The sequence below is a fragment of the Lepidochelys kempii genome, chromosome 8, assembly GCF_965140265.1.
Source record: "Lepidochelys kempii isolate rLepKem1 chromosome 8, rLepKem1.hap2, whole genome shotgun sequence".
Lineage (NCBI taxonomy): Eukaryota > Metazoa > Chordata > Testudines > Cheloniidae > Lepidochelys > Lepidochelys kempii.
In genome coordinates this window covers 88,954,999-88,982,486 of record NC_133263.1, presented here as the reverse complement: position 1 = coordinate 88,982,486, position 27,488 = coordinate 88,954,999, and the positions used below count along the sequence as shown (strand labels likewise).

The window sequence follows — 27,488 nt, the reverse complement described above, 5'->3', positions numbered from 1 at the left end:
TTCAGCCTGAAATGCCCCAAAATCTATTCCCAGTGCACGTCTGCAACATGATCATTGCAGTGCCATTGGGAGTAGCAGTCAGCCCTGAAAAGAGTAAGACATTCACAGGCAAATACTCCAAGGTGGTGTTATCACAGCTACCACTTTGTAGAACATTGCTTGTGCTGTCACAAGGCACGTTATCCCGTTTCTCCTAGCAGCAAAAATAATCCACGTCAGCAGAGTTGTCAGTTATTGCCTTGATCTGTGACTGGGTGTTTCAGACTGGTTAAAAGTTAGTCTTCTGCCCTTGCTGCCTCTGTGATGGTCTGATACCACTCTGCATAATGTTACTGGGCAAGGGGCATAGACTGTATCTTTAAGTACTAAATAGGGGTAAAGCAAATTTAATGTCCCATAAAAGAGAAGTGTCAGTGCAAAAGTTGACGAAGCACTACTAGTTGCTCTAGGGGTTTTTTTAAGTGCCAAATGCAAATTTATATAAAAGGCTAAGTGTGGGACCTCACTGCATATCATTAATATCTTAGAATTGGAACTGGGACTCCGTACATGTATGATACCTTTAAAGGTGAGTCAAATAAACATGACAGTGATGTGGAAGAAACACCTGTTTTAGCCTAATGATCTTAGAGAAAATATTCAGGAACAGTACATCCTTCCATGAAGATTACCCCTGTAATGCTGAAGAGGTCAGTATTTGCATGGATTAGCTGTTTTGTAATTCCTGACTGGTGTATTAAAGCAGCCACTGCTGAGCTTTATTTCTGCATTTAAACTTCCAAACTAACTTTTTTATCTTTTGAATCAGGCTTGAAATTCTTTGTTCGGGATCAAGTCTGGCTTAAGGATATTTCAGGTCTCTAGTGAAGTTATTTTTGAGGGGAGGTGAGGCTGTCCCTCAGTTTCTTTCCCTTTTTCTTTCTACCCTTTCTTTTCTGGAGTTGGTACCATGTGTTATGATCCTAAGCTAATGAAGCAACTCATCAGTGTGCTCAGACATCCCAGATACTTGGCGATGGTCTCTATCTTGAGGGTGACCCTCTGCCCACAACTACAGGTTTTGCAGGTCCCAAAAGCTTGCTCCATTCACGATGGTTAATTCCCTGTGTTCTCCATTATACCTTCTTTTAGGCTTTGTGTTCTAATCCCCATCACCATTAACACTATACTGAGAGGTCAAGTTTCTTGAGATAATATAAAATATACAATTAAAAAGTTTTATATTCTAAATATTCATTTTAGTCTTCCCAGGCTTCTGGAGACTTCTGATACGCATTGGGTATGTTCATCTCACACATCACATTTGTTAGCATAAGCACTCAAGGACACTAATTTAATTCACATATTAGCAACATGCAGCTAGATTCTCAAAAGAGCACAGTACGTTGGGTGCTGAGATCTTCTGAAAATCTATCCAGAAGTGTTGCCATGGCAACTATTGGGTGTTATTAGTACTTTTGAAAATCTGGCCCATAAAACTATAGAACAGGCGTTTCAGATAACCATCTATTTCAATGTGGTCTTTGCTAACCACCACTCACCCCATCAGCCGCCTATTTGCAAATGTAAAAGTAACAGACGGTAGGTATTTAGGTATCTTAAGTCTTTAATTCAGTGTGTTTCATCTTCTTAAAAACAATAATTTGGGCTATCACCCCTTTTGATCTTTTCATCTCTTCCCATCTATTCTCTTCCTCCCTTTACCTGCACATGCTTCCCTACTCCATAATCGCTGGTTCCCTTTTCATGCTGCCTGTTTTTCTCTCTCCTGCTGCTCTGGTCCTCCTGATGACTCCTGGCTCCTGTTCCTCTGCGACTCTCAATCATGGATGCCACCCCCAGCCATACTGGTGGGATGGTGGCTCAGAGTACAAACTCCTGTAAAAACAGCTGTAAACAAGGGAGAGTAGTTGGCACTAAATGACATACCAGATCTTGGTGAACCACGAGCAAGTGCTCCATGTATCACCAGATGCCCATGGGCCCCAGTACGAGAACCGCTAGTTTAACAAATCTGTGGACATCAAGCATAGGCGCTGAGTTTTTCTTTTCCTCAGGGGGGCTCCACCCCTGCTCCGCCCCAAGGCCCCACACTCGCTCTGCCTCTTTCTGTCCCGCTTCGCCCCTGCCCACTTGCTGCTTTCCGCCCTTCCGCAAGCCCCTCCCCCAGCCACCAAACAGCTGATCGGGGGTGCTGCCAAACAGCTGTGGCTGGTGGATGCTAAGCACCCACTATTTTTTTTTCCCATGGGTGCTCCAGCCCCGGAGCACCATGGAGTCGGCGCCTATGCCACGAAGAACTTCATAGTTGTAACTACTGCATATCCTAGCGAGTCAGAACTTTAGATATACAGGCCACCAACCACATGAGCTAAAGGAAAATCTCTTCTAGAATGTATGATCTGTAAGAGACAGCTGAACAATTCTGATGCTAGCCTTGCCATTATTCTCATCACAGAATGGATGAGTATTCTTTTGCCTGTTCTTAAACACCAGTTTCATATACAAATAAATCATATTGAATAGGAAGGTTATATCACATATTACTTACTGACTTCACAATAGGCATAAGGAACTGAAGGACAAAAGGCCTCAACTTGCACAGTCAAGCTATGAATCTCACATTTTAGCAAATTAATTTTGAGGAATGTGCCTGAGAGCCAGATGGTCACATTTGTAAGACAGTGGGTTGAAAAATACCAGCTTAACCTGCTAACAGTAGTGGACAAAATCTTGCAGTCCTTCAAAACTCTTGTTTGAAGTTTTGAGATTTTGTGTAAGGACTCAATGGGGACCTTGTGTTTGGCCCATAGAAAATAGGAGAGATTTTGTTAGATCTGAAAAGTACTTCGAGATATGACACCATATAAATAATGTAGGGAGTGAAATTCAGACTGGGTGATCTAAATGGCCTTTTATAGCCCTCCTTATCTATGGATCAAATCTGGAAACCCCTAAAACTGCTTTTGCTCCATCCTGACTCACAACTCATTGAAGTCAATGAGAATTAGAACTAAGTAAGAATACACTAATGATTTCAGGATTTGGCTAAGTGCATTTATGACCACACTTCACAGCTGCTATTATTTTTGGTGCTTGGAATGGGCTGTTTATATTTTGGAAAGATTGCCATTCGTTTGCCTTAAGGTAAAGATTACCATCACAGCAGAAATACTGAATGGCTCCTGTTTTGAATGATGGAGACTAAGATGTGTGCAATAAGCTAGATTCCAGAAGGGAGCCTGGCATGCAATTATTTCATGCTGAGATGTTTGAATACATTAGAAGGGTGTTTTACTTACAGTTAGATAGAAAGGACCACTTGAGGTGTAAGTTTCTCTGCAACAGGTTTGACTAGCATTTCAGTGCTCCAGACCAGCACTTGTAACTGCTTTCTCTGCTTCACCCCTCAATCCTCTGGTAGCAGTTGCTGTTACAGCACCCTTTTTCCAGCAAGATGAGCAGATTGCACAGGCACTGCTTTGTAGATAAGCCATCAGGAAATATTCAAGGAGAGAGGTGAAGGAGCACTTTGTGTCCAGGGGTGGAATGAAGGGTATCATTGTAGCAACAGAAGTCTGAGTACAAGAAGGTAGAAATTTCTCCCTACCTAAAGTATCCTTCATACAATGTGGCAGGTTGGATACACAAACTTGTTTTTTTTTCTTTGATGGCTATTTTACGTTCTATAATACTTATAATACAAGTATCTACTGTACACAGTGCTTAATTTGTGCCAGGGCTTGCCGGGGCTCAGCCCCAACATCTCTAGGCTTGGCAGTTCATAGTCCCGGCACCTCTGGGCTTTCTGTGTCAGTTATAAATGTAAAAAAAATTACTTGAGCCCCGGCACCTCTTTTATTACAAATTAAGCACTGACCATACAGAATGATATATAGTATATTTGTCTATTGGCAAGGCTGAAATGGTAATTGCATATGGATGTTTTTGCTTCCAAGTGGCTTAAAAAAAGAAAAGGCAGACCCACCTTCACACAGCCCCTTCGACACACATAGTTGTATAAAATGTTCCTCCGGATATTTAAAAAGCATGATGTTGGTAGAAGTATTGTGTGCTCTTCTGAAGTTTTGACACAAGCTAGTCTGAGCATTTTACTCCTTAAAATGTATTTCAGTGGTCTCATAATCTGTCTTGGTGTACTGCATTTTTTAATGAAATTGTCGGTCTTAATATCAAAAATTAATATGGATGATTAAAACTATTGACCATAATTACTGAGTGACATGTGATGTTCAATAAATATGGAATAAAGTAATAGATATTTTTAGATGAACTGGTAAAAGGTATGAGCATATGTATTAGCTATAAAACCCTATCTGTTTTTAATTACAGCTGCTAATGGAGCAGGTGACCTTTATTCATGTTTTATTTTAGCATGATATTAATATCTCCCTCTGAGTCATCTTCATTTTGTTCACAGGATTGAAAAAGCGTACCAGGAAGGCCTTTGGAATACGGAAGAAGGAAAAGGACACTGATTCCACGTAAGTCTGTGCAATACAGCTTAATGCATTTGTGAGTGGCTGAAATGTTTATACCAGGACATTATAGAAGAGCTACATACACTTGACACATGTAGCATACATTACTATTCAAAACTGGCAGTGCAATATTCAACAATACATTTTAAAATATTTCCCTTAGCTAAAGGACAATGTTGGCACAAGAACAAATGGGTATAACCTGGCCATGAATAAATTTAGGCTGGAAATCATGTGGTTGCTAAACTATCTAATACCAATGAAAAGAAGGTTTGAGGTTCCAGAACAGCCTTTCACTAGGAATAGTGGGGTAAAGCAACCTAACTAACTTGAAGGTAGACCTGGACAAATTTATGAACAAGGATTATATGGCAGGATTGCCTGCAATAGCAAGAGACTCAAGGAACCAGGAGATCCATTCTAATCCTGTGTCCTATGTTCATATTAATCTAGTAGCCAAACGAATGTGATCCTCGTTCCCCGTCTAATGTTGTAGGGACAATTTAGTTTCATGAGTGTTTCCAAACTGTGGTGGTGATGGTGTTCAAATTAGAGGAATATTACTGCTATGAGTGTCTCTGTCTAAACCACCAATTTGCATGTGGTCTGCTGAGAATCCTCTTTTGATGCACCATCCATTTAAATATGCTGTTTTAACAGGTCAAGGCCAGTCTTTGGAGTAGTAAAACACTCAACTGGCTTTGTGTTTATGTGCTTTCAGAAGTAGTTATGGCTCAGGTAGAGAATCAAGGTGATGTTTCATTGCTGGGAGTAGATGATGATCATGCATAATAGGATTACCAATTCTTGAGGGTTCTCACTGTTAAACTGGCTTGTTCTAAGTACTGTTTTACTTTCATGGAAAACATTCAATTTCTGCAGTAACTGCGAGGAAGAGGCATATATTTTAGAGTACTCTTTTTCAAGTATATGATTTTGTCCTACTGCTGCAGCATGCCGTGGGGTTCTTTGGTAAGGGATATACCAATATAATAAGTGTATTTTGGAAAAGTTTTAATTGAAAACATACCCTGTCCAGCTACAATCATAAAAGAAAGAGCAACAGAAGAAGACTACAGAAAATGTCATGTGCTGTACAATTGAGCGTACAGCAACCTCTGGAGGAGTGATACACATATGGAAGAAAGGATGGGTGGGTGGGGGTAGGGAACTAAGGCTTCTCAGATGTGTTTAGCTTTTGACAACGCAGAAATCCATATATTTTTTCCAAGAAAAAATATGCCACATAAGGTTGCCACCTCTGAGATACAAAAAATAAGGGACACCTGGGATATTCCTGAACCCATAAAATTGGACAGTTGGCCATGTGTACTGAACATCCTTACAGACTTCCCAGGATAATCACCTCAAAAAAGGGATGATCCTGGGAAAACCTGGACAGGTGACAACACTAATACCACAGTCATGTGGTTGCTAAATTATCTAATACCAATGTGACCGTCACTGGAGTGCTGTGAACATATCCAGCATTTCCTGAACAGATTGTGCTTTTGACTACACCATCCTCCCTCTGACTTCCACCTAGTGAGGACCATTTTAATCTGCAGTTGAGGCGCCATAGGAACCCTGTTGCTGATGTCTGCCCAGCAGATGCAGTGATTCAATGCATCCCCTAGCCACCCTGGCTATGTCCCCTTTTTAGCCACTGTCATCTCTTTAGGTGGTGCTGACCAGCTTCCTTTCCCTTTGATGAAAGGGAGGTTATGTATAATTAGCGCCCTTTGACCAGTCTGTCCGGAAGACAGTTTACAGAATCTAGCCCCTTGTTTGCAACAGAATTTCTGTAGGTAATTAGCGGGCTCTGTGCTGCTACTGGTATTGCCAGTTCTCCACTTCTGCTTGATGTTGCTGTGTCATTGAGATGCACATCGAAATGTGGCTAGTTGAAGGATTTTGCTGCCATAGGCAAAGTGGAGAATAATAAATATGTTGTTTCCAATTACATTTTGATGCCGTAGGCAATGGCCTCTTCTGCCTTCAAAAAGAGGTGAAATTCCCGTACATCTTCATCGGTAACCTGAAAATGCCTGTGCAAGCTGTTAATCCCTGGAAATCCACACTTGAAGCAAAGCGAAAAGGCCTGTGTTTAAAAAAAAAAAAAGAAAGAAAGAAAATTGGGCCATTGAATCAGCAAAATGGTGGTAACTGTTCTATTGCAACCTTTGCTTGTGAATAGGTTGCTTAGCAACAGGTACCACAGACTCAAACTACTACTTGAACTCGTTGAAATTGACTAGGGAACAGCATGTGAGCCCCTGAGCTGTCTCAAATAACAGCTGTCAGGCAGGTGAGGCAAGTTGAGAAGAGATGGGATGAAAGCAAAGAGACGGTGAGGTAGATGACGACAGTGAGAAGGGGAAGGGAACAGACAGATAAAACTAAAGCAATGGGAAAAAAGCAAGTAGCCATGAGGTGGTAGAGATGGGCTGGAATGGGTAGACCAGAAATAAAAGGAAAAGGCAGTGAATAAAAAGTGGATTGGAGTCAGAAATAAGAATATAATATGAAAAATGGTAGCGGGGTGGTTTAAAAACACAGAGAACCTAAAAAGCAAAACCTGGAGTAATTTAATAAGAGAACATGAGATGCATACTTAAATGCCTATTTGTCAGCCAGCCAGACAACAAGACAGCTAAAGACACCCACGTAGGTCATGTGCAGTTTCATTTATAATTTATCATAAAGATAGAGGAAACAAAGACCATAAATATTTTTGCTTAAAGAAAATCAATGAAACAACGTCTAGTTACTACCTTGTATCTAACCAGTTGCACAACATAATTCGAGCAATTCATTTCAAATTATGTGTTTTTATAGATGCTGTAGGAACGCTGATGAAAGAGTTAAGATAACGAATCCTGAAGAGGATGTTTTTGATAATGAGCTGGTAGGAGAGACTATATTAGGGAAAACACTTTAATTAGTGAGCTACGGAGGTGGCTTATCTTCCTGCTTTGATGGGGTGGGTGGGGTGATTTTTTTTTCTTTTGTGGGGTGGGGAGGAGGATGAGGGTGCCATAGCATCGACATTAGTAGGATGGAAACAATGGCAACCATAAGGAGTAATTTTGCTAATTGTGTCCATTGTAAAACTTAGTAGTGCTAATACTTGAGCAAAAGGAGAATACTCATTAGCTTGCAGCTGCAGAACCACAAATATCTGCTTCCTTGGCCTCCAACCACTAGAAGATGTGGGACTACATATTTTGTCATTCACTACTCCCCACTCCCTCCCTTCCTTTGGGTTTGTCTTCCAGTCTAGCCTTTATTTCGTTACGTATGCATGAGGCCCTGCCCTCAATAGAATCTACCCCAAGATGAGATCTACAAGTGTTCTCACACTCTGCCTTTCCTTTTCGTGAGTTGGCTGACTCCCATGCATGGAGCAGTAGGAATGTACTACTGCCATTGTGGCAGTTATTGTGTAGAAAGAATAGTAAATATGGCAGGCGACCAGCTTGGCTGAACATTGAAATCCTTGCTGATCTTAAACACAAAAAAGAAGCTTACAAGAAGTGGAAGATTGGACAAATAACCAGGGAAGAGTATAAAAATATTGTTCGGGCATACAGGAGTGAAATCAGGAAGGCCAAATCACACCTGGAGTTGCAGCTAGCAAGAGATGTTAAGAGTAACAAGAAGGGTTTCTTCAGGTATATTAGCAACAAAAAGAAAGTCAAGGAAAGTGGGCCCCTTAGTGAATGAGGGAGGCAACCTAGTGACAGAGGATGTGGAAAAAGCTAATGTACTCAACGCTTTTTTTGCCTCTGTCTTCACGAAAAAGGTCAGCTCCCATGGAGAGGAGGTGACCAGCCCTCTGAGGAGAAAGAAGTGGTTCAGGACTATTTAGAAAAGCTGGACGAGCACAAGTCCATGGGGCCGGATGCGCTGCATCCGAGAGTGCTAAAGAAGTTGGTGGATGTGATTGCAGAGCCATTGGCCATTATCTTTGAAAACTCATGGCGATCGGGGGAAGTCCCGGATGACTGGAAAAAGGCTAATGTAGTGCCCATTTTTAAAAAAGGGAAGGAGAAGGATCCTGGGAACTACAGGCCAGTCAGCCTCACCTCAGTCCCTGGAAAAATCATGGAGCAGGTCCTCAAGGAATCAATTCTGAAGCACTTAGAGGAGAGGAAAGTGATCAGGAACAGTCAGCATGGATTCACCAAGGGCAAGTCATGCCTGACTAATCAAATTGCCTTCTATGATGAGATAACTGGCTCTGTGGATGAGGGGAAAGCAGTGAACATCTTGTTCCTTGACTTTAGCAAAGCTTTTGGCACGGTCTCCCACAGTATTCTTGCCAGCAAGTTAAAGAAGTATGGGCTGGATGAATGGACTATAAGGTGGATAGAAAGCTGGCTAGATTGTCAGGCTCAACGGGTAGTGATCAATGGCTCCATGTTTAGTTGGCAGCTGGTATCAAGTGGAGTGCCCCAAGGGTCGGTCCTCGGGCCAGTTTTGTTCAATATCTTCATTAATGATCTGGAGGATGGTGTGGATTGCACCCTCAGCAAGTTTGCAGATGACACTAAACTGGGAGGAGAGGTAGATACGCTGGAGGGTAGGGATAGGATACAGAGGGACCTAGACAAATTAGAGGATTGGGCCAAAAGAAATCTGATGAGATTCAACAAGGACAAGTGCAGAGTCCTGCACTTAGGACGGAAGAATCCCATGCACTGCTACAGACTAGGGACCGAATGGCTCGGCAGCAGTTCTGCAGAAAAGGACCTAGGGTTACAGTGGACGAGAAGCTGGATATGAGTCAACAGTGTGCCCTTGTTGCCAAGAAGGCCAATGGCATTTTGGGATGTATAAGTAGGGGCATTGCCAGCAGATCGAGGGATGTGATCGTTCTCCTCTATTCGACATTGGTGAGGCCTCATCTGGAGTATTGTGTCCAGTTTTGGTCCCCACACTACAACAAGGATGTGGAAAAATTGGAAAGAGTCCAGCAGAGGGCAACAAAAATTATCAGGGGACTGGAACACATGACTTATGAGGAGAGGTTGAGGGAACTGGGATTGTTTAGTCTGTAGAAGAGAAGAATGAGGGGGGGATTTAATAGCTGCTTTCAACTACCTGAAAGGGGATTCTAAAGAGGATGGCTCTAGACTGTTCTCAGTGGTAGCTGATGACAGAACAAGGAGTAATGGCCTCAAGTTGCAGTGGGGGAGGTTTAGGTTGGATATTAGGAAAAACTTTTTCACTAGGAGGGTGGTGAAACACTGGAATGCGTTACCTAGGGAGGTGGTGGAATCTCCTTCCTTAGAAGTTTTTAAGGTCAGGCTTGACAAAGCCCTGGCTGGGATGGTTTTGTTGGGGATTGGTCCTGCTTTGAGCAGGGGGTTGGACTAGATGACCTCGAGGTCCCTTCCAACCCTGATATTCTATGATTGGAATTTTTTTAAAAAACATGCTTATCGTAAGAGTAATGAGTGTTTTTTTGGCTCACAGTGCAGAGACAGCATAGCATGGGAGTGGAAGACACACTTATTTGTCGGGCTCATTGTAACGGGCCTGGCACCCACCTCTCACAAGTGCCCCCTTCTGATTGGGCATGTCTGCGTTCTTTTAGTCTGGAGACCCCTTTCGGTGGTTCTCAGGTGGGTTTTCAGTGACTCAGCCCTCCGGCCGAGTCACACTGTCTAAACATTAGCCAGCACAAACTCCTTCTGGAGTGTAAAATAGTCCACAGGGGCCTATCTCAGTACCCCTGTGGTCATAGAATCATAGAATATCAGGGTTGGAAGGGACCCCTGAAGGTCATCTAGTCCAACCCCCAGCTCAAAGCAGAACCAATTCCCAGTTAAATCATCCCAGCCAGGGCTTTGTCAAGCCTGACCTTAAAAACCTCCAAGGAAGGAGATTCTACCACCTCCCTAGGTAACGCATTCCAGTGTTTCACCACCCTCTTAGTGAAAAAGTTTTTCCTAATATCCAATCTAAACCTCCCCCACTGCAACTTGAGACCATTACTCCTCGTTCTGTCATCTGCTACCATTGAGAACAGTCTAGAGCCATCCTCTTTGGAACCCCCTTTCAGGTAGTTGAAAGCAGCTATCAAATCCCCCCTCATTCTTCTCTTCTGCAGGCTAAACAATCCCAGCTCCCTCAGCCTCTCCTCATAAGTCATGTGTTCCAGACCCCTAATCATTTTTGTTGCCCTTCGCTGGACTCTCTCCAATTTATCCACATATGGATAAACCACCAATTTATGGTGGTTTCTCTCTCTAGCCCTCCTTGGGCTTTAGTCTTTAAGTAGTCCACCCCTGATATGGGGCTGTATCCCCAGGGCTTCCTGGAGACACTATCTTTCTGTAGCCCTTCCCAGGCTTAGTCCTTATTCAATCCCTAGCAACCAGCCAGGAGCCTCTTGGTCCCCCGGTCCCTGCCAGCAGCGTTAGTTGTCCATAGTCCTGCTGCTGTTCCAGGCAGCCAGGCCTGCAGTCCATTCTTCTCCTGCTCCATGCAGCAACTAACTGCTGCTCTGTTTTGCAGCTCCTTTTATATGGCCTTCCTGGGCCCTGATTGGCTGCTTCCTCTGCAGCCACTCTAGCCTGCTTGGAGGACCTCTCCACTGCTCCTTTCCTGGGATGGGTGTGACAGAACCCTGAGGCCTCCAGCAAGGGGCCTTTGGGCCTAGTCCAGCCTGTCACACTCATGCAGTTCTAGACACTATGGTACATTCTCTACTTCTACTTGTGCACTGGTAGCTGTTACAGAAAAACATAACAGTTTGACAGAAATTTTAAGGCAAGGAGAAGGGCTCTCTATTTATAGAGTCAGTAACAGGCCTTCTGTACTTAGTCATATACTCACTATTAAGAACTGTCATATTTGAAGACCCAAACTCAATCTATCTAGCTAGGGTCTTACATTAGTGCCCATCACCATAGTGTCTGAGCTCCTGAGTAAAAAACAACAACGACAGAGTCAGTAGTGAGATCAAGTATTCCTTACAGACATTAACTAACAGGTTGAGTCTCTCCGTCTGAAGAGGCTCTGAAGAGTCTAATTATGTCTGAAACTACTTTGAAAACATACAGAATCAGCCATGGGCTTTGGGTTTGAACAACTCAAGCAAAGTCAGTGAAAACTTGGATGAAGATGCCAACTCAAAATAGGCAACTTTAGTATTAACTAAGTTCAGCAGTGCTTTAGTAATCCAATTTGCTTTATCGTGCTAGTTTTCTCTGTAATTATAATCAAGGATTAATAGAATGAAATTTATATTTATAGCTGGATTTATTATAAAAGAATCTTGTTAACATTTTTTAAATTTAAGTGTGGATTGCGAACTGATAATTAGTTCAGTCTGCATGAGGACATGTAACAGTGCACTGGGGACAAAGAGCAGGTGGCTTGAAGGTGGCTGCATATGCTGAAATAAGGAGGAAAGTGGAGATGTCAATCAACTCCAAAGTTTCCAAAAGGGAATGAAGCCATAAAAAAAGAACAAACTCAATAAAGTAGAGGTGTGGAGAGGAAACTGAACAGATTGCAATATTTTAAGCTGAGGGCAGAAGGGAGACAGGAATCTATTGGCTGTATTAACATTGAATGCTGCCATTGGTGTCGCCTATTATTTTATTGAAAGTGAATTTTGTAATGTTGTATTACACCACTGTGGGTTCGGCTCTGGCGGCTACAGTTTCAAGTTTAACAGAGTGCTCCTTGCTCCAGAGTTAGTCTCTTTAGGAACACATAAAGACCAAAAGTAGTGACCACACATACATTCACAAGTACAAGGTCTAGACTGTTTTACAAGTTTCATTAAAGTTATGATCAGCTAAGTATACAGAAATTCTATACAGACCTATGCCCAATTTACAAATATGTTTATACTCGCATCCTTAACAACAGTGTTAGGGTCTGATGGGTCTCTCATGGCTTGATCATCAGTAGAGGGATGGTTCCTGCTGGAGTCTCTCAGAGGAAAACTGAGCTCCCTGTCCTGGGCATCCCCTATTTATAGTGTGATTCTGTCTATACCTACATTCTGCGCATGTCCAAAAAAGCACCAACCCTCTTTTCTCTTATTGGTTTGTGTCCCTGGAATCTTAAGGGACCCCAGTTTTTATAGGCTGTGTAAATTCCCTTTATTCTCATTAGCATTGACACACAACCTGTATTCTGTGGTTAAGACACATGTTGGAGACAGATGCACCTTTACAGTATTTTTATGATCTAATATTAATCTTCTGGGTAATTTTTTGCAATCTTACCAGTTGGTACCTCTTTTCTCATGATCCTAGAGCATCGGGTTATTTTCTGGTCACTTGTGTCATCATTTCTTGTCTCCAAGGCCCAAAATAGCTAAGCTAAAGTCTTGCAGGCCTCAACCTACAGGTTCTTGCATTTCAGCTTGTCTTACTCATGTCTGATACTTTGATCAGTATTTAGAGGAACCATCGATACTTTTATAATCCTTCAAATTAACTCTAATTAACATACAATAAATATATGTAATATAACATGTTAATCATAACATCACACAAATAAATAATAAAATAAAATAATTGGCTACATTAGGCAGGAAGAGATGTAATTTGGAAGAACATACAGGAGTTGTCCATTGGAAGAAGCTGCAGCAACAGCACTGATTCTCTTACCATAGCCACATCCCAAGAACACCTATGGGCATGTCAGCAATCAGTCATGATGCAGCTGTCACAGTTTCAGGATAATTGCATTTGTGTTTTCCCCCTTCGTGGTCCTTGAATGGCACCTACTTACAGATTTCCAGCCCCCAGCCATCACCTCTCTTGGGGGCGGACCCAGGCCTCACTCCCTCCTCACCAGAGGTTTTAAGACTACACAGCTCCCTGGACTGCACTAAACAGAACGGTGCCTGTGCTTTGCTTTCTCTGAAGGCTAGACTGATCTATTGCCTGCAGTTGTAAGTTGCCACACAGCTCCTTCTAAGCAAGCACATTTATTTTTAAGGTAAAAACATTACAGAGAAAATATATTAAAACAATAAAAGAACCTACATGCCTGCTAAAAAGCTTAGCAGAAGTCACCCCAACCTCTTGTAGTTTTCAGTCCTCCAAAAACCACCACTGGATTTTTCCCCATAACTACAAGTTTGTATCTTGATACTTTGTTCGTTTCAGAACAAAGGCTGGGAAGAGCAACCGTTTCTTTATACAGATTAGGTTTATCGGATTATCGGCAGACAAAGAGCCTCTCCTCAGAGCATAGCTTCAGAAGGCTGGGTTTTCGCATAACCCATAGTTAGGTAATTTTCATTAACCTCTCCCTGGGGATTCCCCAGGAAATCCACTTAACACTTATTGTCCCAAAAGTCTATACTTGTCTGGCACATTTTCAATATAGTCTTTTGAACTCCCAGTTTTGTCATTGATCTCATCTACCCCCTAGAGAGACTACATACAATCCTGACCCACAATTAAATTTGTTTTATACAATAAGAGTTTTCAAGGATACTGCAGAAAATTGCCATATCTGTCTCAGCATTCAGCAAAGGTACTGATGCACAGTGAGCTTACATAGAGGTCCAGAATTAATATGAATGGGACAAGTAAATTCCTGGAGAAGAGGAGTTCTGAAATAGCACAGATGTAATCCAGAGGAATTTGCAAAGCCTCCACATTCAAGAGTTTTAAGCTAAAGCAGAGAATGCAAAGGAGATGGTCGCAGACCCAGGAATCCAATGGGGTGCCTTTGAGGCCATCAGGTCAGAGATCTTTGGAAACCAGCCCAGATCAAGAGAGCAGATGAAAAACCTACAGCAGATGGGAACATTTGCTTGAATGAGTGAAGGGAAATTGAATTAGAGGGAATTCTGAGACCAGGAAAAAACTCTAAAGTTACTTACTTAGTTGATAAAATAAGCTACTTGTCTAATATTGATATGCATAGTGTTAATCATCCTGAGCTAATTTGAAAGTCAAATTTGTTTTAATTGTAAGTGGGGAATCATCATCAAATGTGTGTGTTTCTAGTGAAGTCCTTCAGGGATTGGTTCTTGGTCCTACAGTATTTAACATTTTTATCAACGACATGGAAGAAAACCTAAAGTCATGACTGATAAAGTTTGCAGTTGACACAGAAGTTGGAGTGGTAAATAATGAAGAGGACAGGTCACTGATACAGACAGATCTGGATTGCTTGGTAACCTGGGCACAAGCACACAATATGCAGTCCACTAATACCTCGGAAGGAGGAAGAATTGAGCCATCTCTGCTGGGATTCAAACATGTGGTTCTAGGGAGTCTAAATATTCCCTACCCAAAACCAAAATCACTAAGCTTAAGGAACATGTGTGGAATATGGAATCTTATATTACATCTGCTGCTTTAGAAAAATATTTTGGGAACCTCATGTAATGAGTAAGATTTAAATATTAAATCGTAGACTAAGAAAAGGCAAATACACAATCATTATAGAGTGGTTCAATGAAGGACATTGGTGTGTTTAATTATACTTGAGTTGGCAGTAGCTGCCTGTAGATTTTGTACAATGTCATAAGTCTTGACCATCAGTCTTTGGAACATCTGTAGCACTAGATGAGACGGAAGGATGTGGAGGGCGTGGGAGAGGGAAGAGTGGGGGCTGGATTTAATAATTACTTATTTCACTCAACACTTTATCATATTTATATAATGCTAAATAAACATGACTGCCATATCTCTAGCTGTTCCATGCTTGCTACAGCTTAAGGCCCAGTTCTGCAAACACTCTTAAGCATAGTCCTTTATATGGTAACTAGTCCTGCTGACTTCAGTGCAGCTGCTACTACTATTCCTCAGAAGAAAGGACTCTGTCCAGTAGAAAGTACTTGCAGGATTGGGCCCTAAATTGTCAATGTATTTTCTATTTCTACTGTGTCTTCTAAAAGAACATACAACATGTCTCACGTAAGGTTTGAGATTGTTTTGGGAGAAATGAATATCAGAATGTGAATGTAAAGAACAAACACTGAAAACAGAAGTCCACATTTCTCCATCAGAAGGGTACGGTGTACAAATCCCATGAAAGAGATATTAAGACCTTTGAAAATGTTACCACCACAGCATTCCTGTGGTTCTTATCAGCAATTGGAAGGTGGGTGACAGTAGCTGACCATAAAAACCACAGCTCGTGTGAATTAGCTGAGAAAATTGTTTACAAAGGTTAAACAGAAAAGGCTGAATTAGACTGTTTTTTGACTAATATGTATTTTATCTTTGTTGTAGAGGATCACCAGACAGGGACGGAATTGTAAGTACTAAACTCTTCTTATAAAATTATTCTTAATGGCATTCAGTCTGTGTCTGTCGAAAAGCATTGTCCTCTGCAAATCAGCATAAGGAAGGTCTTACACTTTCTCTCTCTTTCCATTTAATGTAGTAAATACATTAAAAATTCTCTTTATGAGAGAGCTGTTTGTTTAAATCAGAGGAATTCAGTCTGGGAAGATTATTTATTTGTCAAAAATAAGCAGTCAATATAGTTGCAGTGCCAAAATCATCTCTGTTGTACATACAGCCACTTTATAAATCCTGTATAAAAATAGTTCAAAGGTAATGTTAACTAAAATCAAGAATTTGAAAGCTGCCTTTTTATTATGAATGTTTACTTTTTATGGGAAAATGTTGTACAGCATTTTCTGCACAATGGATTAGTAATCTGAAAGGTTATGAAGAGAAATGTGACAAGTTTGACTATTTTCTGTGCAATTTTTATTTTCTATATTAAATTGAAAATAGGAGAGTGGTTACTTTTAAATTATGGCTGCTTTAACTTATGGTTTTAAGAATGAATGTCCCTACTAAAATTGGACTTTAGAGGGGTCTTGATTCCTAAATTTCAAGTTTGCAAAGAAGTATGTTGGGTTCAGACATTGATTTTACTGTAATTTGTTTTTTAAAGAGATTTGGTACTCAGATTTAAAAAGCTCATGCCTCAAATAAAAATCAGGAACGTATTCAGAAGGAAAACTGGTGCAGCTGGGAAACTGTTTGTAGTTACTCTGCATCATACTCAGAGCTCTGGAGTGGAAACTAAACCAGTCATTAAAAACATTATATGTGTCTCCCGTAAAATCACACAAAAATTCGAATGCTTAATTACTGCTTTAAGAGGCACATGTCTTTGTCATCTGACCCAAGATCCTTAGCTTCGTGATAACCCTGCACTCATAGAGCCCTTTGTCGTTAATTCTTAAGAAATGTCAAGAAATGAAGTTCAGAATACTAAACTTTGGGTAACACTTTAATCAAGGCTCTATTCATCAGAAAGAAAAGAAAAATGTAGATTTGCAGATTACATGAAACTGTGGAATGTACAAATCTGTCTTCCCTGGTCTTCAACCTCTACTTCTCCTCTTCTGTTCCTTTCCTGTCTGCCCTTGGACTCTTCCTCCTGTCCTCTTCTTTCTGTTCTGCTACTCTCAGACTCTGTTTCTTCTGTTTTTTCTATGTCAGCTGCAGTCAGGTATTTGCCTTATCTCTTCTCTGTGTGCAGTACTCCTCATGTTTCAAATGCAGTGCTACTTTCCTTTTCTCCATCTGCAATTTCTTAGGCCTCCTGTAAATGTGACATACTTACCCAAAGATCACGATATGTGGGGGAATTCTGTTAATCTTTGTGTCACGTATACAGACATACCCACACTGCGCTTCTTGAAGCAAGAAAAAAGTGTAAGGTGGATACCCCCTGTATACGGAGTCTAAGAATGAAGAGTTACCTAACAGATTAAAGACCTTCTGAAACCAATGACAAAACTACTGTTGGTTTCAGTGATAGCAGGATTGGGTGCCAAAGTTGTGGGTAGCTTGTCAGACCACATCATGGCTTTTTTTTGTTGTTGATGCTAAAGAGTAGCAGAAGTAGCAGATTTTGTTGTTAGATCTAGTACTACCATGCACTCTTCAATAGCAAACTGTTAGCAGTTTTATTGTCAGTAATAACAAGTCATTGAGCTAGAGAGAGATTGAGAGAGCAAGCATGAAAATGACTCTGTAGCCTCCTGATTAGAGCCCTCACCCTGGATCCAGTCCCCCAGTCCAATGACTCTTTACTTATTTATCCACAGTGGAATGGCTTCAACGTAAGAGACTGAGGGAGCCCCACATAATCCACAGGACACTCACCTGAGAGGTGGCAGATCCCTGTTCAAATCCGTTCTCCCCCTCAGGTGGAAGGGAGACTTGAACCAGTGATCTCACACACCCCAGGTTTGCAGTGGCGGATTAGCTGCAGGACCAGGAGGGCCTGTGCCCAGGGTTCCCCCCCAAAATGAGCAACCCCACGCCCCGTCCTGCTCCGCCTAGCCAGCGCTCCTGCAAGGGAGCAGGGGAAGCCTGCGACCCCACTCCCCAGAAGGAGTGTTGGGCTGGGGGCGGGGCAGGGCAAACCCCCATACCCTGATCCCATTTCCCTGGCAGGAGTGCTGGGGGGCAGCTGGGGGGGACTGCAGGCAAAAGGGGTGAGGGGGGCTCCCCACTTGCTGTGGCCCAGGGCCCCCCCCACTTGCTGTGGCCCAGGGCCCCACAAACCCCTAATCTGCCTCTGCAGGTTTATAAACTAATGATTGGGCTAAAACTTATAAGCACGGTCCTTCTTCTCCCTCTTTCCCTGCCCCCAGCCATTTTGCATGAGCTCTCTGATAAGCAGCCTCTGAACACTCCTAGTGGATTGGGTCCTGCAAGTGAGTTAGGCAAAGGAACACCTATCTTCTCCTGGTTTGTGCATCACATTGGGACCTAGAGAGAGTACATGTGCAGAGGCAGAAACATAGGCACCTAGTAGGGCCGCCAACTTTCTAATCGCAGAAAACCCCACCCCCTACCCTGAGGCTCCGCCCCTGCCCCGCAGCCCTCCCCCACTCACTCTGTCCCCTTTCCCTCTGTCGCTTGCTCTCCCCCACCCTCGTCCACTCGCTCATTTTCACTGGGCTGGGGCAGGGGATTGGGCTGCAGGTGCAGGCTCCAGGGTGGAGCTGGGGATGAGGTGCTTGGGGGTGTAGAAGGGAGCTCTGGACTGGGGCAGAGGGATTTGGAGTGTGTGTGTGGGATGTGGGATTTGGGTTGCGGCTGGGGGTGCAGGCAGTGTGGCAGGGGGCTCAGGGCTGGGGCAGGGGGCTGGGAGTGTGGGCTCCGGGCGGCGTTTACCTCAGGCGGCTCCTGGGAAGTGGCCGGCATGTCTCTCCAGCTCTTAGGGGGAGGGGCGGCCACAGGGGCTGTGCAGTTCCTGGCCAATGGGAGCTGCGGAGCCGGTGCTCAGGGCAGGGATAGCATGCAGAGCTCCCGTGGCCACCCCCTAAGTGGAAAGGAAATGTCGGAGCTTCCTGGGAGCTGCGCAGATCTGGGTAGGAAGCCTGCCTGTGCCACCAACTGGACTTTTAATGGCCCGGTCAGTGGTGCTGACCAGAGCCACCAGAGTCTCTTTTTGACCAGGTGTTCCAGTCAAAAACCAGAGACGTGGTAACCCTAGCACCTTGGGAATTTTTACGGCGAAAACTTAAGCACCAAGCAAGTTTAGGAGGCTACAGGGTTTGACAGAAGCTGAGTGGGCATATTGTGAATCCAAGTGAGACCTGATGCTGGAACTTAGGCACCTAAAGTGACAGTTATTCACGTAAATCCTGTTGTGAATCTAACCCTTGGTGTAACCTCCTACAGTAGCTGTCTTCACGGTACGGTCTTGAAATCCCAAACTACAGAATCCCGACCATTCTGACTATCAGTTGTTGGCATGTGCTGATCCTTTTTTATAGAGCAGAAGTTCTCGAGTTGTGGTCTGTGAACAGTTGGGTGGCCAGATGGTGCTCACATCCCCTTCCCCATTTCCAGCTGCTAACATGCATTAATAGACAGACATAGTGTAGTAAATCCCTTCCTAATATGACCTTTCCATGCAAGCAACTGCTGTAGTTGCCACAGGAGTGATATGGTTGTGAATGAGAAAGAAGGTAGTCTGTGGATCAAGTAGAGCAGAGGTGTCCATGAGACAGTCAAAAAGGGATGTTTATGAAGAAGGAGTACACATTATGAAAAGTGTGAGCACTCCTGATACGCTACCTGGTTCTTCCTGCTCATTTTACAAATTCAGGGGCTAATCCTGTGGAATCAGGCCCTTTAAGTGCTTGCTGAACCAGGAATACGATCTGATGCGTCCTTGAGATACGAAATACCATGAAGCCTCTGTAGCCCAATATCTGCCAACCCTATTGTCTGGTGAATAGAGCCCTGGTCTGAGTCCCAATGTTTCCTTTACATTTAAAGGAACCAAATTTGGCCAACCCTCTTTTTTACACTGTATAGTATGTTTACTAACGCCATGTCATTCTTTGTATGTTTAAAACCCTCCCAATACTTTAACACTTTTTCTACAAAACCAAAATCCATTCCAGCTTCCCAGTCCTCATCCTCATGAGCCACCCTTCAATAACAAACCAGAGTGTGCACGTGAAGGAGGAAAAAAAATTTCGGTAAGGAAACAGATTTCAGTTTAAAGCTTCCAAAGGGTTATAAAAACAGTGAGTAAAACATGTTTTAAAAATTGTTGAAGAAATTAGGAAAAATACCTTTCAGACTCCTATATAGTGAGAGAATTCTGATATGTTAGCTATAAAGACAAATTTACTACTAAAAATGTTAAGATTAACAACTATGCAGAGCACATTCAAAGCTCAGTTTGTATTTGGCCTCTAAAATAAGGTACTCAGTTCTGAATTTAGGTGCTTTGATACTATAGCGATGAGCATGGTATAAAAACAGAAGGACTTAGGGCTTGTCTACATGAGCAGTTTGCACCAAGTTGGGGTGTGACTCTACCGCCCCCCACCCCCGCCCTGCCGGCCTGCCATGGACTAACTATCTGCATTGACCCTCTGGACACATTAATAGTTTGTTGATGTGCTTTGATTAGTCCTGTTTCAAAGGGGGTTAGTGCAAAAGGCATTAGAGAACTGTTAATGTGCCTCAGCTGGTTTGCAGGAGGCTAGTGCAGGGGAGCGTCACACACAGCAGCTTGCTGTGAACTAAATGTTCATGTAGACAAGCCTCTAGGTGATTTGTGGCCTGATCCAGCTCCAACTAAAATCAATGGGAGTCTTTCCACTATTTGAGTGGAGGTTGGATTGGGCCCTTAAATTTGGGTAATCTGGTGCTACTGTTAACCCAGTTCCATTCTGGGTGCTGTCTAATTTAGTTGCCTGAGTTTGAAAACTGGGCCTGTATTAAGTATATAAATTAGAGGATTGTTTAAACCTATTTAGTGCCTTAAGAGTAGCCTGACATGTTTAGCATGCATAAGTGTGGTTAGTTTGACGTCTCTCAGACTGGTAAACAGCTTGTTGATTTGAAAAGAGATTGCTGCACATATAGTACATTTTAATTGTAGAGACTTCATTGACACGTTTTATTGTGTGGTGAACAGACTTTGCTTTAAGATGAACCTAACCATAGTGACATCAGTAATGCAGTGCAATTCCTGTCTGAACATTATAGTGGTCTTCATCTGTGCCCCTCTGTGGAAAGGTGCATTAGTGTTTCTTTTATAAACTTCTTTGGGTAAACGTTTTATAACTTCGCAATTAAAATTTACATTGAGAGTACAAGTTCTCAAGCTAAGGACAGAACTCTGCCCAGCTATTGGTTTTTGCTTTTGCTAATTAACGGATATTGACAAGAGAGCCATTTTCACCCCGGGTGGGGTTTGTGGGGGTGTGTGTGGTAAATAATAGCAGAGTTTGACCCTAGATCAATCTGAGCCTCTTTAGTCTTTCAGCACACACCTCAGGTGGACAATTAGTCACTTTTGCTGCACCATTTGGCACCATTTCTGCAATGAATACAGTTTACTGCCTATAAGAAAGCAACGTTGCTTTCTGCAGAAACCGATAACACCTGTTAGCGTATCATGATTTCTTTTTCCAGAAAAGACTAAAGCAGTGGATGATGACTAAGCAAGGCGGCTCATTGTATAAAACACTACTTATGACCAGGCTTTCTACATGTACACATACATATATGTAACCCCACAGCTACCTCCATTACAACCTGAAGAAAGCTATGTGTACTCAATAAGTGAAGGTGTTGTGGAAATCTGTCCAATACTTGGTGGTGATGAACCTATAGCACTATAAATGTACTGAAGTGTCTCAGCACGGCACAATGAATTCATAATTTTGCTTCCCTTCCTCACAGGGTGGTGGGGATTTCAATGAATGGTTGTTTATAAAGTGCACTGAAATAGGGATGTGGAAGATTCTACAGAAATGCAAAGTATCATTTATTTGGTGGGCTATGGATTTTGAATTGCCCTATTTATAACCAAAAATCAGTCTTTTACATGATTTTAAAATTTGTATTGTTTGTATGAAATAGCTGCTTAGGGACATCACAATCATCTGACCGTACTGACCAGTTTCTTTAGAGGGTTTCTATTCTGGCCATTCTGTGACAGATTTCAGTAGTTTGCTCCAGATAGACATTGTGTGATTCTTAGCTCTTCAATTTAAAAATTGTAAATTTGTTCTCAAATGTATTACAGAAGAAAAGTAATGGAGCTCCAAATGGATTTTATGCAGAGATTGACTGGGAAAGATACGTAAGTATCTGGATGATCCCCTCCCTCCGTTTTTAATAGATGTCAGTGCTATGTGATGGGAAATTCCTAACCCTTCATATGCTGCAGGATTATGTCAGTCTGGTAGACTTGATTGTTTTCACTGATCCAAGTGTGTGTGCTTCATATATAGAATCCTCATCTTCATTTCACTCTCTCCACTTCAGAATGAAGATCACATCCTGGAGTATTCACAACTCCAGCCTGGTTCAAATGTTACTATGTATTTCAGGCAAAGACTCCGTTTTCCTTTCCACATACTTTGTTATGTGGAAACGACTGTTCCTAGAGCAAGCTGAGGGTGCGAGGGATGTCATGTTGCAAGGCACACTTCCCTCAGAAATTTTTTGCCTGTTGTTACGAGTTACACCTAAGATTACTGGAAACCGGCAGTGATTAATGAAAACAATATTATCTCCAGTTTTTTGTTTGTTGACGTGACTTTGACAGTGCTTCATGTGCAGTCAATTTAACTATAGGTCGTTTCCCTGTTTGTGTATCGTGCAGCAACAGGGGTGAGAGAAAAACCTGCAATAAAAATAGAAAAATGGAATTGTAAAACCACAAAAATTGATATGAGGGAACTAATCCATTTTTTCATGCTGTGTGCCTATTTAAGTGATGGAGTAAATCTTACTGTTGAATCAGAATTGGCAATTGTAAGAACGACATCACTGTGGAGAAAAAAAATGAATTCAGCTATTTTATCACCCTGCAAATGTGTAGTTGAAACCTAACCTTACTCTGAAATATATTTTATATCCTCATGTTAATTAGATTGTGTAAAATTATCTAGATACTGGGTAGCTCAAATTACCCATTAAGTACCAATTACCCTGAGTAATAAGGAAAGGTCTATTTGAGACTGATTATACCATCAATATGGAATATGTCAGAGTTAATTGGAAAAAAAAATTTCAGTTGAACATTGAGAGCATTTACCTGCCAAGAAGCTAATGGTTCAAAACTATGTTAAATGCAGCACTGATGACTTTTGCCTTAACTGCCTATGGATCTGATTCTATAGCCTGTTCCACAGGCTCAAAGGCCTGCAGGGTCGAATGCTCTTCTGGAGCGTATGGGCCCTAGAATGATTGTGTTTCTGTACTACATGGCTTCTTATTTTTGGTGCCTGCCTTCCATTGTTTCCATCCCTCTTCCCAGCACTTTTTACCTGCCTAATTCTGTGGACCATAGTTGCAGTGGTTTCTGCAGCAACCTAGCAGAGACTGTTAAAATCCTGTGCAATTCCTACAATCCTGCCTTTCTTTTCTCTCCAAACCCTTACACTTGCCAGGTCAGCTCTGTGCAGTGGACTTGATTGACACTGCCAGAGTTAACAACAATATCACTTACCTTGTCATGGTAGGGTAGTTTATAGATATTAACCAGTGCAGCTGCAGCCATGTTAAGCCTCCTATAAACAAAGGCTTCTCTTCAGCTTGCTCTACTTTTTTCTAATTTTGGGTAAAGCTCACTATTTAATCAGTCCAGCGTTTCCTTTGACATATCCTCCTGATAGAAGAAATCGCTTAAGTTGCTCTTCAGTGAAATGTTTAACAAGAACTTAATTATTTTGCTTTGTTTATGCCCCACCCAGAATTCACCTGAACTTGATGAAGAGGGATACAGCATCAGACCAGAAGAACCAGGCTATATCCTTTATTGTTAGCCTTACATCTCAGTTTGCAAACTGTAATATGATCATGGGTTCATGGAGTGGTCACTGAAATTTTTCCCTTATTTTTCTGTACACTATTATTCCTCAGCTAAAAGTGAAGCCCAGTGGAGATTCACCTGATACAGAACTGCCTTGTTTTATTCATAAGAAATTAACAGAAAGGAGTAAGTGGATAGGAAGCACACTGAGAAATAATTACGTTCAGTGCATGCCACTAAAACAGATGTGATTATAATGCTTGCAGTGAATCAAAGCAGATTTCTAGCCCTTTTCTCTGGGTTGGCAGAAACTAGAAGGGTTGCAGAAGCAGTGTGTTCATTCACTGGAGGAAAGAAGCAGTTTCCATCTCTCTGCAGAACGCCTTTGGCCTTGTAAGAGAGAATTAAAACTAGAGGAGCTGAACAAATGTTACATTTATGAGTCTTGAAAAGTAGGAATCCTCATCTAATGGTCAGAACCCAGATCTCTAGATTCTCAATCCTGTTTTCAGCACTGCCATAGACTCACTTGGGCAAGTCACCTAACTGTTCTTTATTTTCTCCATCTATAAAATGAGGGTGCTACTATTTTACTTCTCAACGAACTAGTGACACTGAGTGTTTATAAACCATGTTGTGAAGTTAATATAGAAATGTGCAAAGTATTGTATTTAATCTCAAGCTTGTTTATGCTGATCTAATCGCTGTGTAATTGTTGACACTGTTCCTTTCATCCATTTAAATGAATGTAAGCAGGAGCAAGAGGAGATATCTTGTTTTTGTAAAAGCAAATCTAAGCAGAAATGAATTTGCCTTTTGAAAATCACCATCCATATACAGTGATGTGTAAGAGGCTTTGAAAGTGTAGATATATATTTTATTTAAAATACATTTGTCTAGGGCAGGGGTGGGCAAACTTTTTGGCCTGAGGGCCACATCGAGGTTGCAAAATGGTATGGAGGGCCGGGGAGGGAAGGCTGTGCAGTCACAAACAGCCTGGCCCCCGACCCCATCAGACCCCTCCCACTTCCCACCCCCTGACTGCCCGCCTCAGAACCTCTGACCCATCCAATCCCCCTGCTTCTTGTCCCCTGACCGCCCCAACCCCTATCCACACCTCCACCCCCTGACAGGCCCCCCCCGGGACTCCTGACCCATCCAACCCGCCCCCCACTCTTTGTCCCCTGACCGCCCCCTCCTGGGACCCCCATCCCTAACTGCCCTCCCCCAGAACCCCACCCTCTGACCCCCCAGGACCTCACCCTCTATCCAATCCCCCCTGTCTCCTGACTGCCCCACTCCAAACCTCCCCCCATCCAACCGCCCCCTGTCTCCTGACTGCCCCCTGGGTCCTCCTGCCCCTTATCCAACCTCCCTCCCCCCTGCCCCCTTACCATGCCAGTGGCAGGACAGGCTTATTAGAAAGCCTGGGAGGTGGGCGGGCACGTGCGGTGGTGTGCCTGCAGGGGAGGGGCTGGGAGCTAGCTTCCCTGGATGGGTGCTCAGGGGCTGGGCAGGGTGGTCCTGCGGGCCGTAGTTTGCCCACCTCTGGTCTAGGGTGTGATAGGCACCATGGAAAACCCTTAAGATAGCTATAAATTTTATTTACTTGGTACAGAGGAGCCATAACATTTTAGATATTCTCAAAATGTAGAACAATATATACACACTGGCCCATCTCCTCCATTGTGACTCTCAGAGCACAAGTATGAGGTGTGCATATGAAGGAGGCTTAAAGCTCACAGGTGCTCTCCCTTTATCCTCCTCCTGCTGGTCAGGATCTCTGCATTTTGTTTGAACAGACTGAAGAACTCTCTCTTATCCCAGGATATAACACACAGCTGAGGATTGGCACAATGAAGGGATATTGTGGGTATGTCCCCTTTCCTCCAACCACACCCTCTATCCCTGTTGCAGGGAAAGTTAGTGGAGTAAGATTTGGTGCTACTACACCCTTTGCACTGGGTTGATCTCCCTTACTGGCTTTGCTAACTTTATAGGTCGTCTGTGTCAATGGTGCGATACAAACCAGCCACGCTGCAGACAAGAATCTGGCCTGTGCAGTGAGCTGCCTTTAGTAAGTAGACCGTGGGAAAATAGGCTCATAACTTCCTCTTCTGCTGCCACTGAAACTTCCTGGTTACGTATTCGTGTATAGAGTGTAAACTGGTACAGTGCTGAGTGGTGGAAAAAGAGTACTCCTAAATTAATGCTATCCCACAGTGCAGTTTTACCTACTTTTATGAGCAGTCAGCAATTTACATCCATGCTATTGTGTGTGTGTATATATATATGTATATTATGTATCTGTTATATACAAATATGACAAAATGGAATAGTAGTGACAGGATTGGCAAAAATGTGTGACCTCTGTTACCCATTTTTGCAGATGTACAGTTGGGGTAAAATTTTCAAAAACACCTAAATCCCATTTTCCAAAGTGACTTAGGAACCTAAATCTTACTGGAAAATCAGAGGGATTTAGGCTTCTAAGCACCTATGTCACTTCAGAACATGGGCCTGAGGCACTTTTTGAAAACTTGACTTTAGGAGTTTGAAAGGATGGGGAGGGAGGTGGTATTTTGCCTCCACTATGTATAAAGAGCCTACCTCTTAGCAGAACAAAACATTCTTTAACTGTGATCTACCTACCAAAGGAAAGCACTTTTATTCCTCAAGCGAATCAGAAGAAGAAGAAGAGTCACACAAGAAGTTTAACATTAAGATTAAGCCTTTGCAGGCTAAAGACATTCTTAAAAGTGCAGCAACTGTAGATGAATTGAAAGCATCAATAGGCAACATCGCACTTTCTCCATCTCCAGTGGTGAGTGCCCTGTGTTTTAATCTTTTACAAAGTTGGGAGAACAATAACATCCTATCCTGATTAATTGTTAGTAGTCAGCAAGTCTGTTAATTGAGCGTCAGACTGATTCATAGTTAAATACAATTTTTTTGCACGTTGTCTAGTTTAGACACTATTTCTTAGTTTAGTCACCCAGTAGCCACGAATAGCTCTTGGAGATTCAGTGTCATGATTTTTAATAGATATTTTTAGTTCAGAATGTGCTAAAATATCATAAAGTTTCCTGAATGTGTTAAAATACTATGAAGAATCTTATAACTTCTTGATGTACTCCTTTATTTCAGTGAGTTTCACACATCTCGAAATAATCAAAACCCAACATGTATACTTTTTTCTTATTTTCTTTTTAAAAAAATGAGTATTTGCTATTACAGTAGAATCTGCACAATCCAAACTCCAGTTATCTGAAACTGCCATTATCCGAAACAGGGTCATGTTCTCCTCATATCTGTTAATTGCGTGGAAATTTCCCTCCGATATCAAAACTTATTAGGGCCTGATACTGCCAATCTTACATTGGGCAGTACCGCACAGTGAGTCACCTTATTGAAATCAATGGGATGGATAATTCATGTAAAAAATTACTACTCAGCATGGGTAAGGATGGGAGAATTGGGCCCTCGGTATCTCTCGTGACATTTGAGTAACTGAGATTGTCTCTCATTGGAGTCTGTATGCATCCGATGAAGTGAGCTGTAGTTCATGAAAGCTTATGCTCTAATAAATTTGTTCGTCTCTAAGGTACCACAAGTACTCCTGTTCTTTTTACGGGTACAAACTAACATGACTGCTACTCTGAAACTTGAGATTGTACTATAATAGCAGTAAGACAATAAGGCAAAACTCCACTGAAGTTG

At 42.3% G+C, this 27,488-nt stretch overlaps 1 protein-coding gene across 1 annotated transcript in view; it reads left to right on the top strand.

Moving 5' to 3' along the window:
* Nucleotides 1-27,488, top strand: part of SGIP1 (SH3GL interacting endocytic adaptor 1) — a 163,116-nt gene that overhangs the window by 53,239 nt on the left and 82,389 nt on the right. Inside the window, exons 2-6 of the mRNA XM_073357422.1 lie at nucleotides 4,442-4,505; nucleotides 15,731-15,755; nucleotides 22,035-22,091; nucleotides 23,710-23,764; nucleotides 26,417-26,592. Of these exons, the coding sequence (XP_073213523.1) occupies nucleotides 4,442-4,505; nucleotides 15,731-15,755; nucleotides 22,035-22,091; nucleotides 23,710-23,764; nucleotides 26,417-26,592 (377 nt within the window). The remainder of the gene's footprint in view (nucleotides 1-4,441; nucleotides 4,506-15,730; nucleotides 15,756-22,034; nucleotides 22,092-23,709; nucleotides 23,765-26,416; nucleotides 26,593-27,488) is intronic.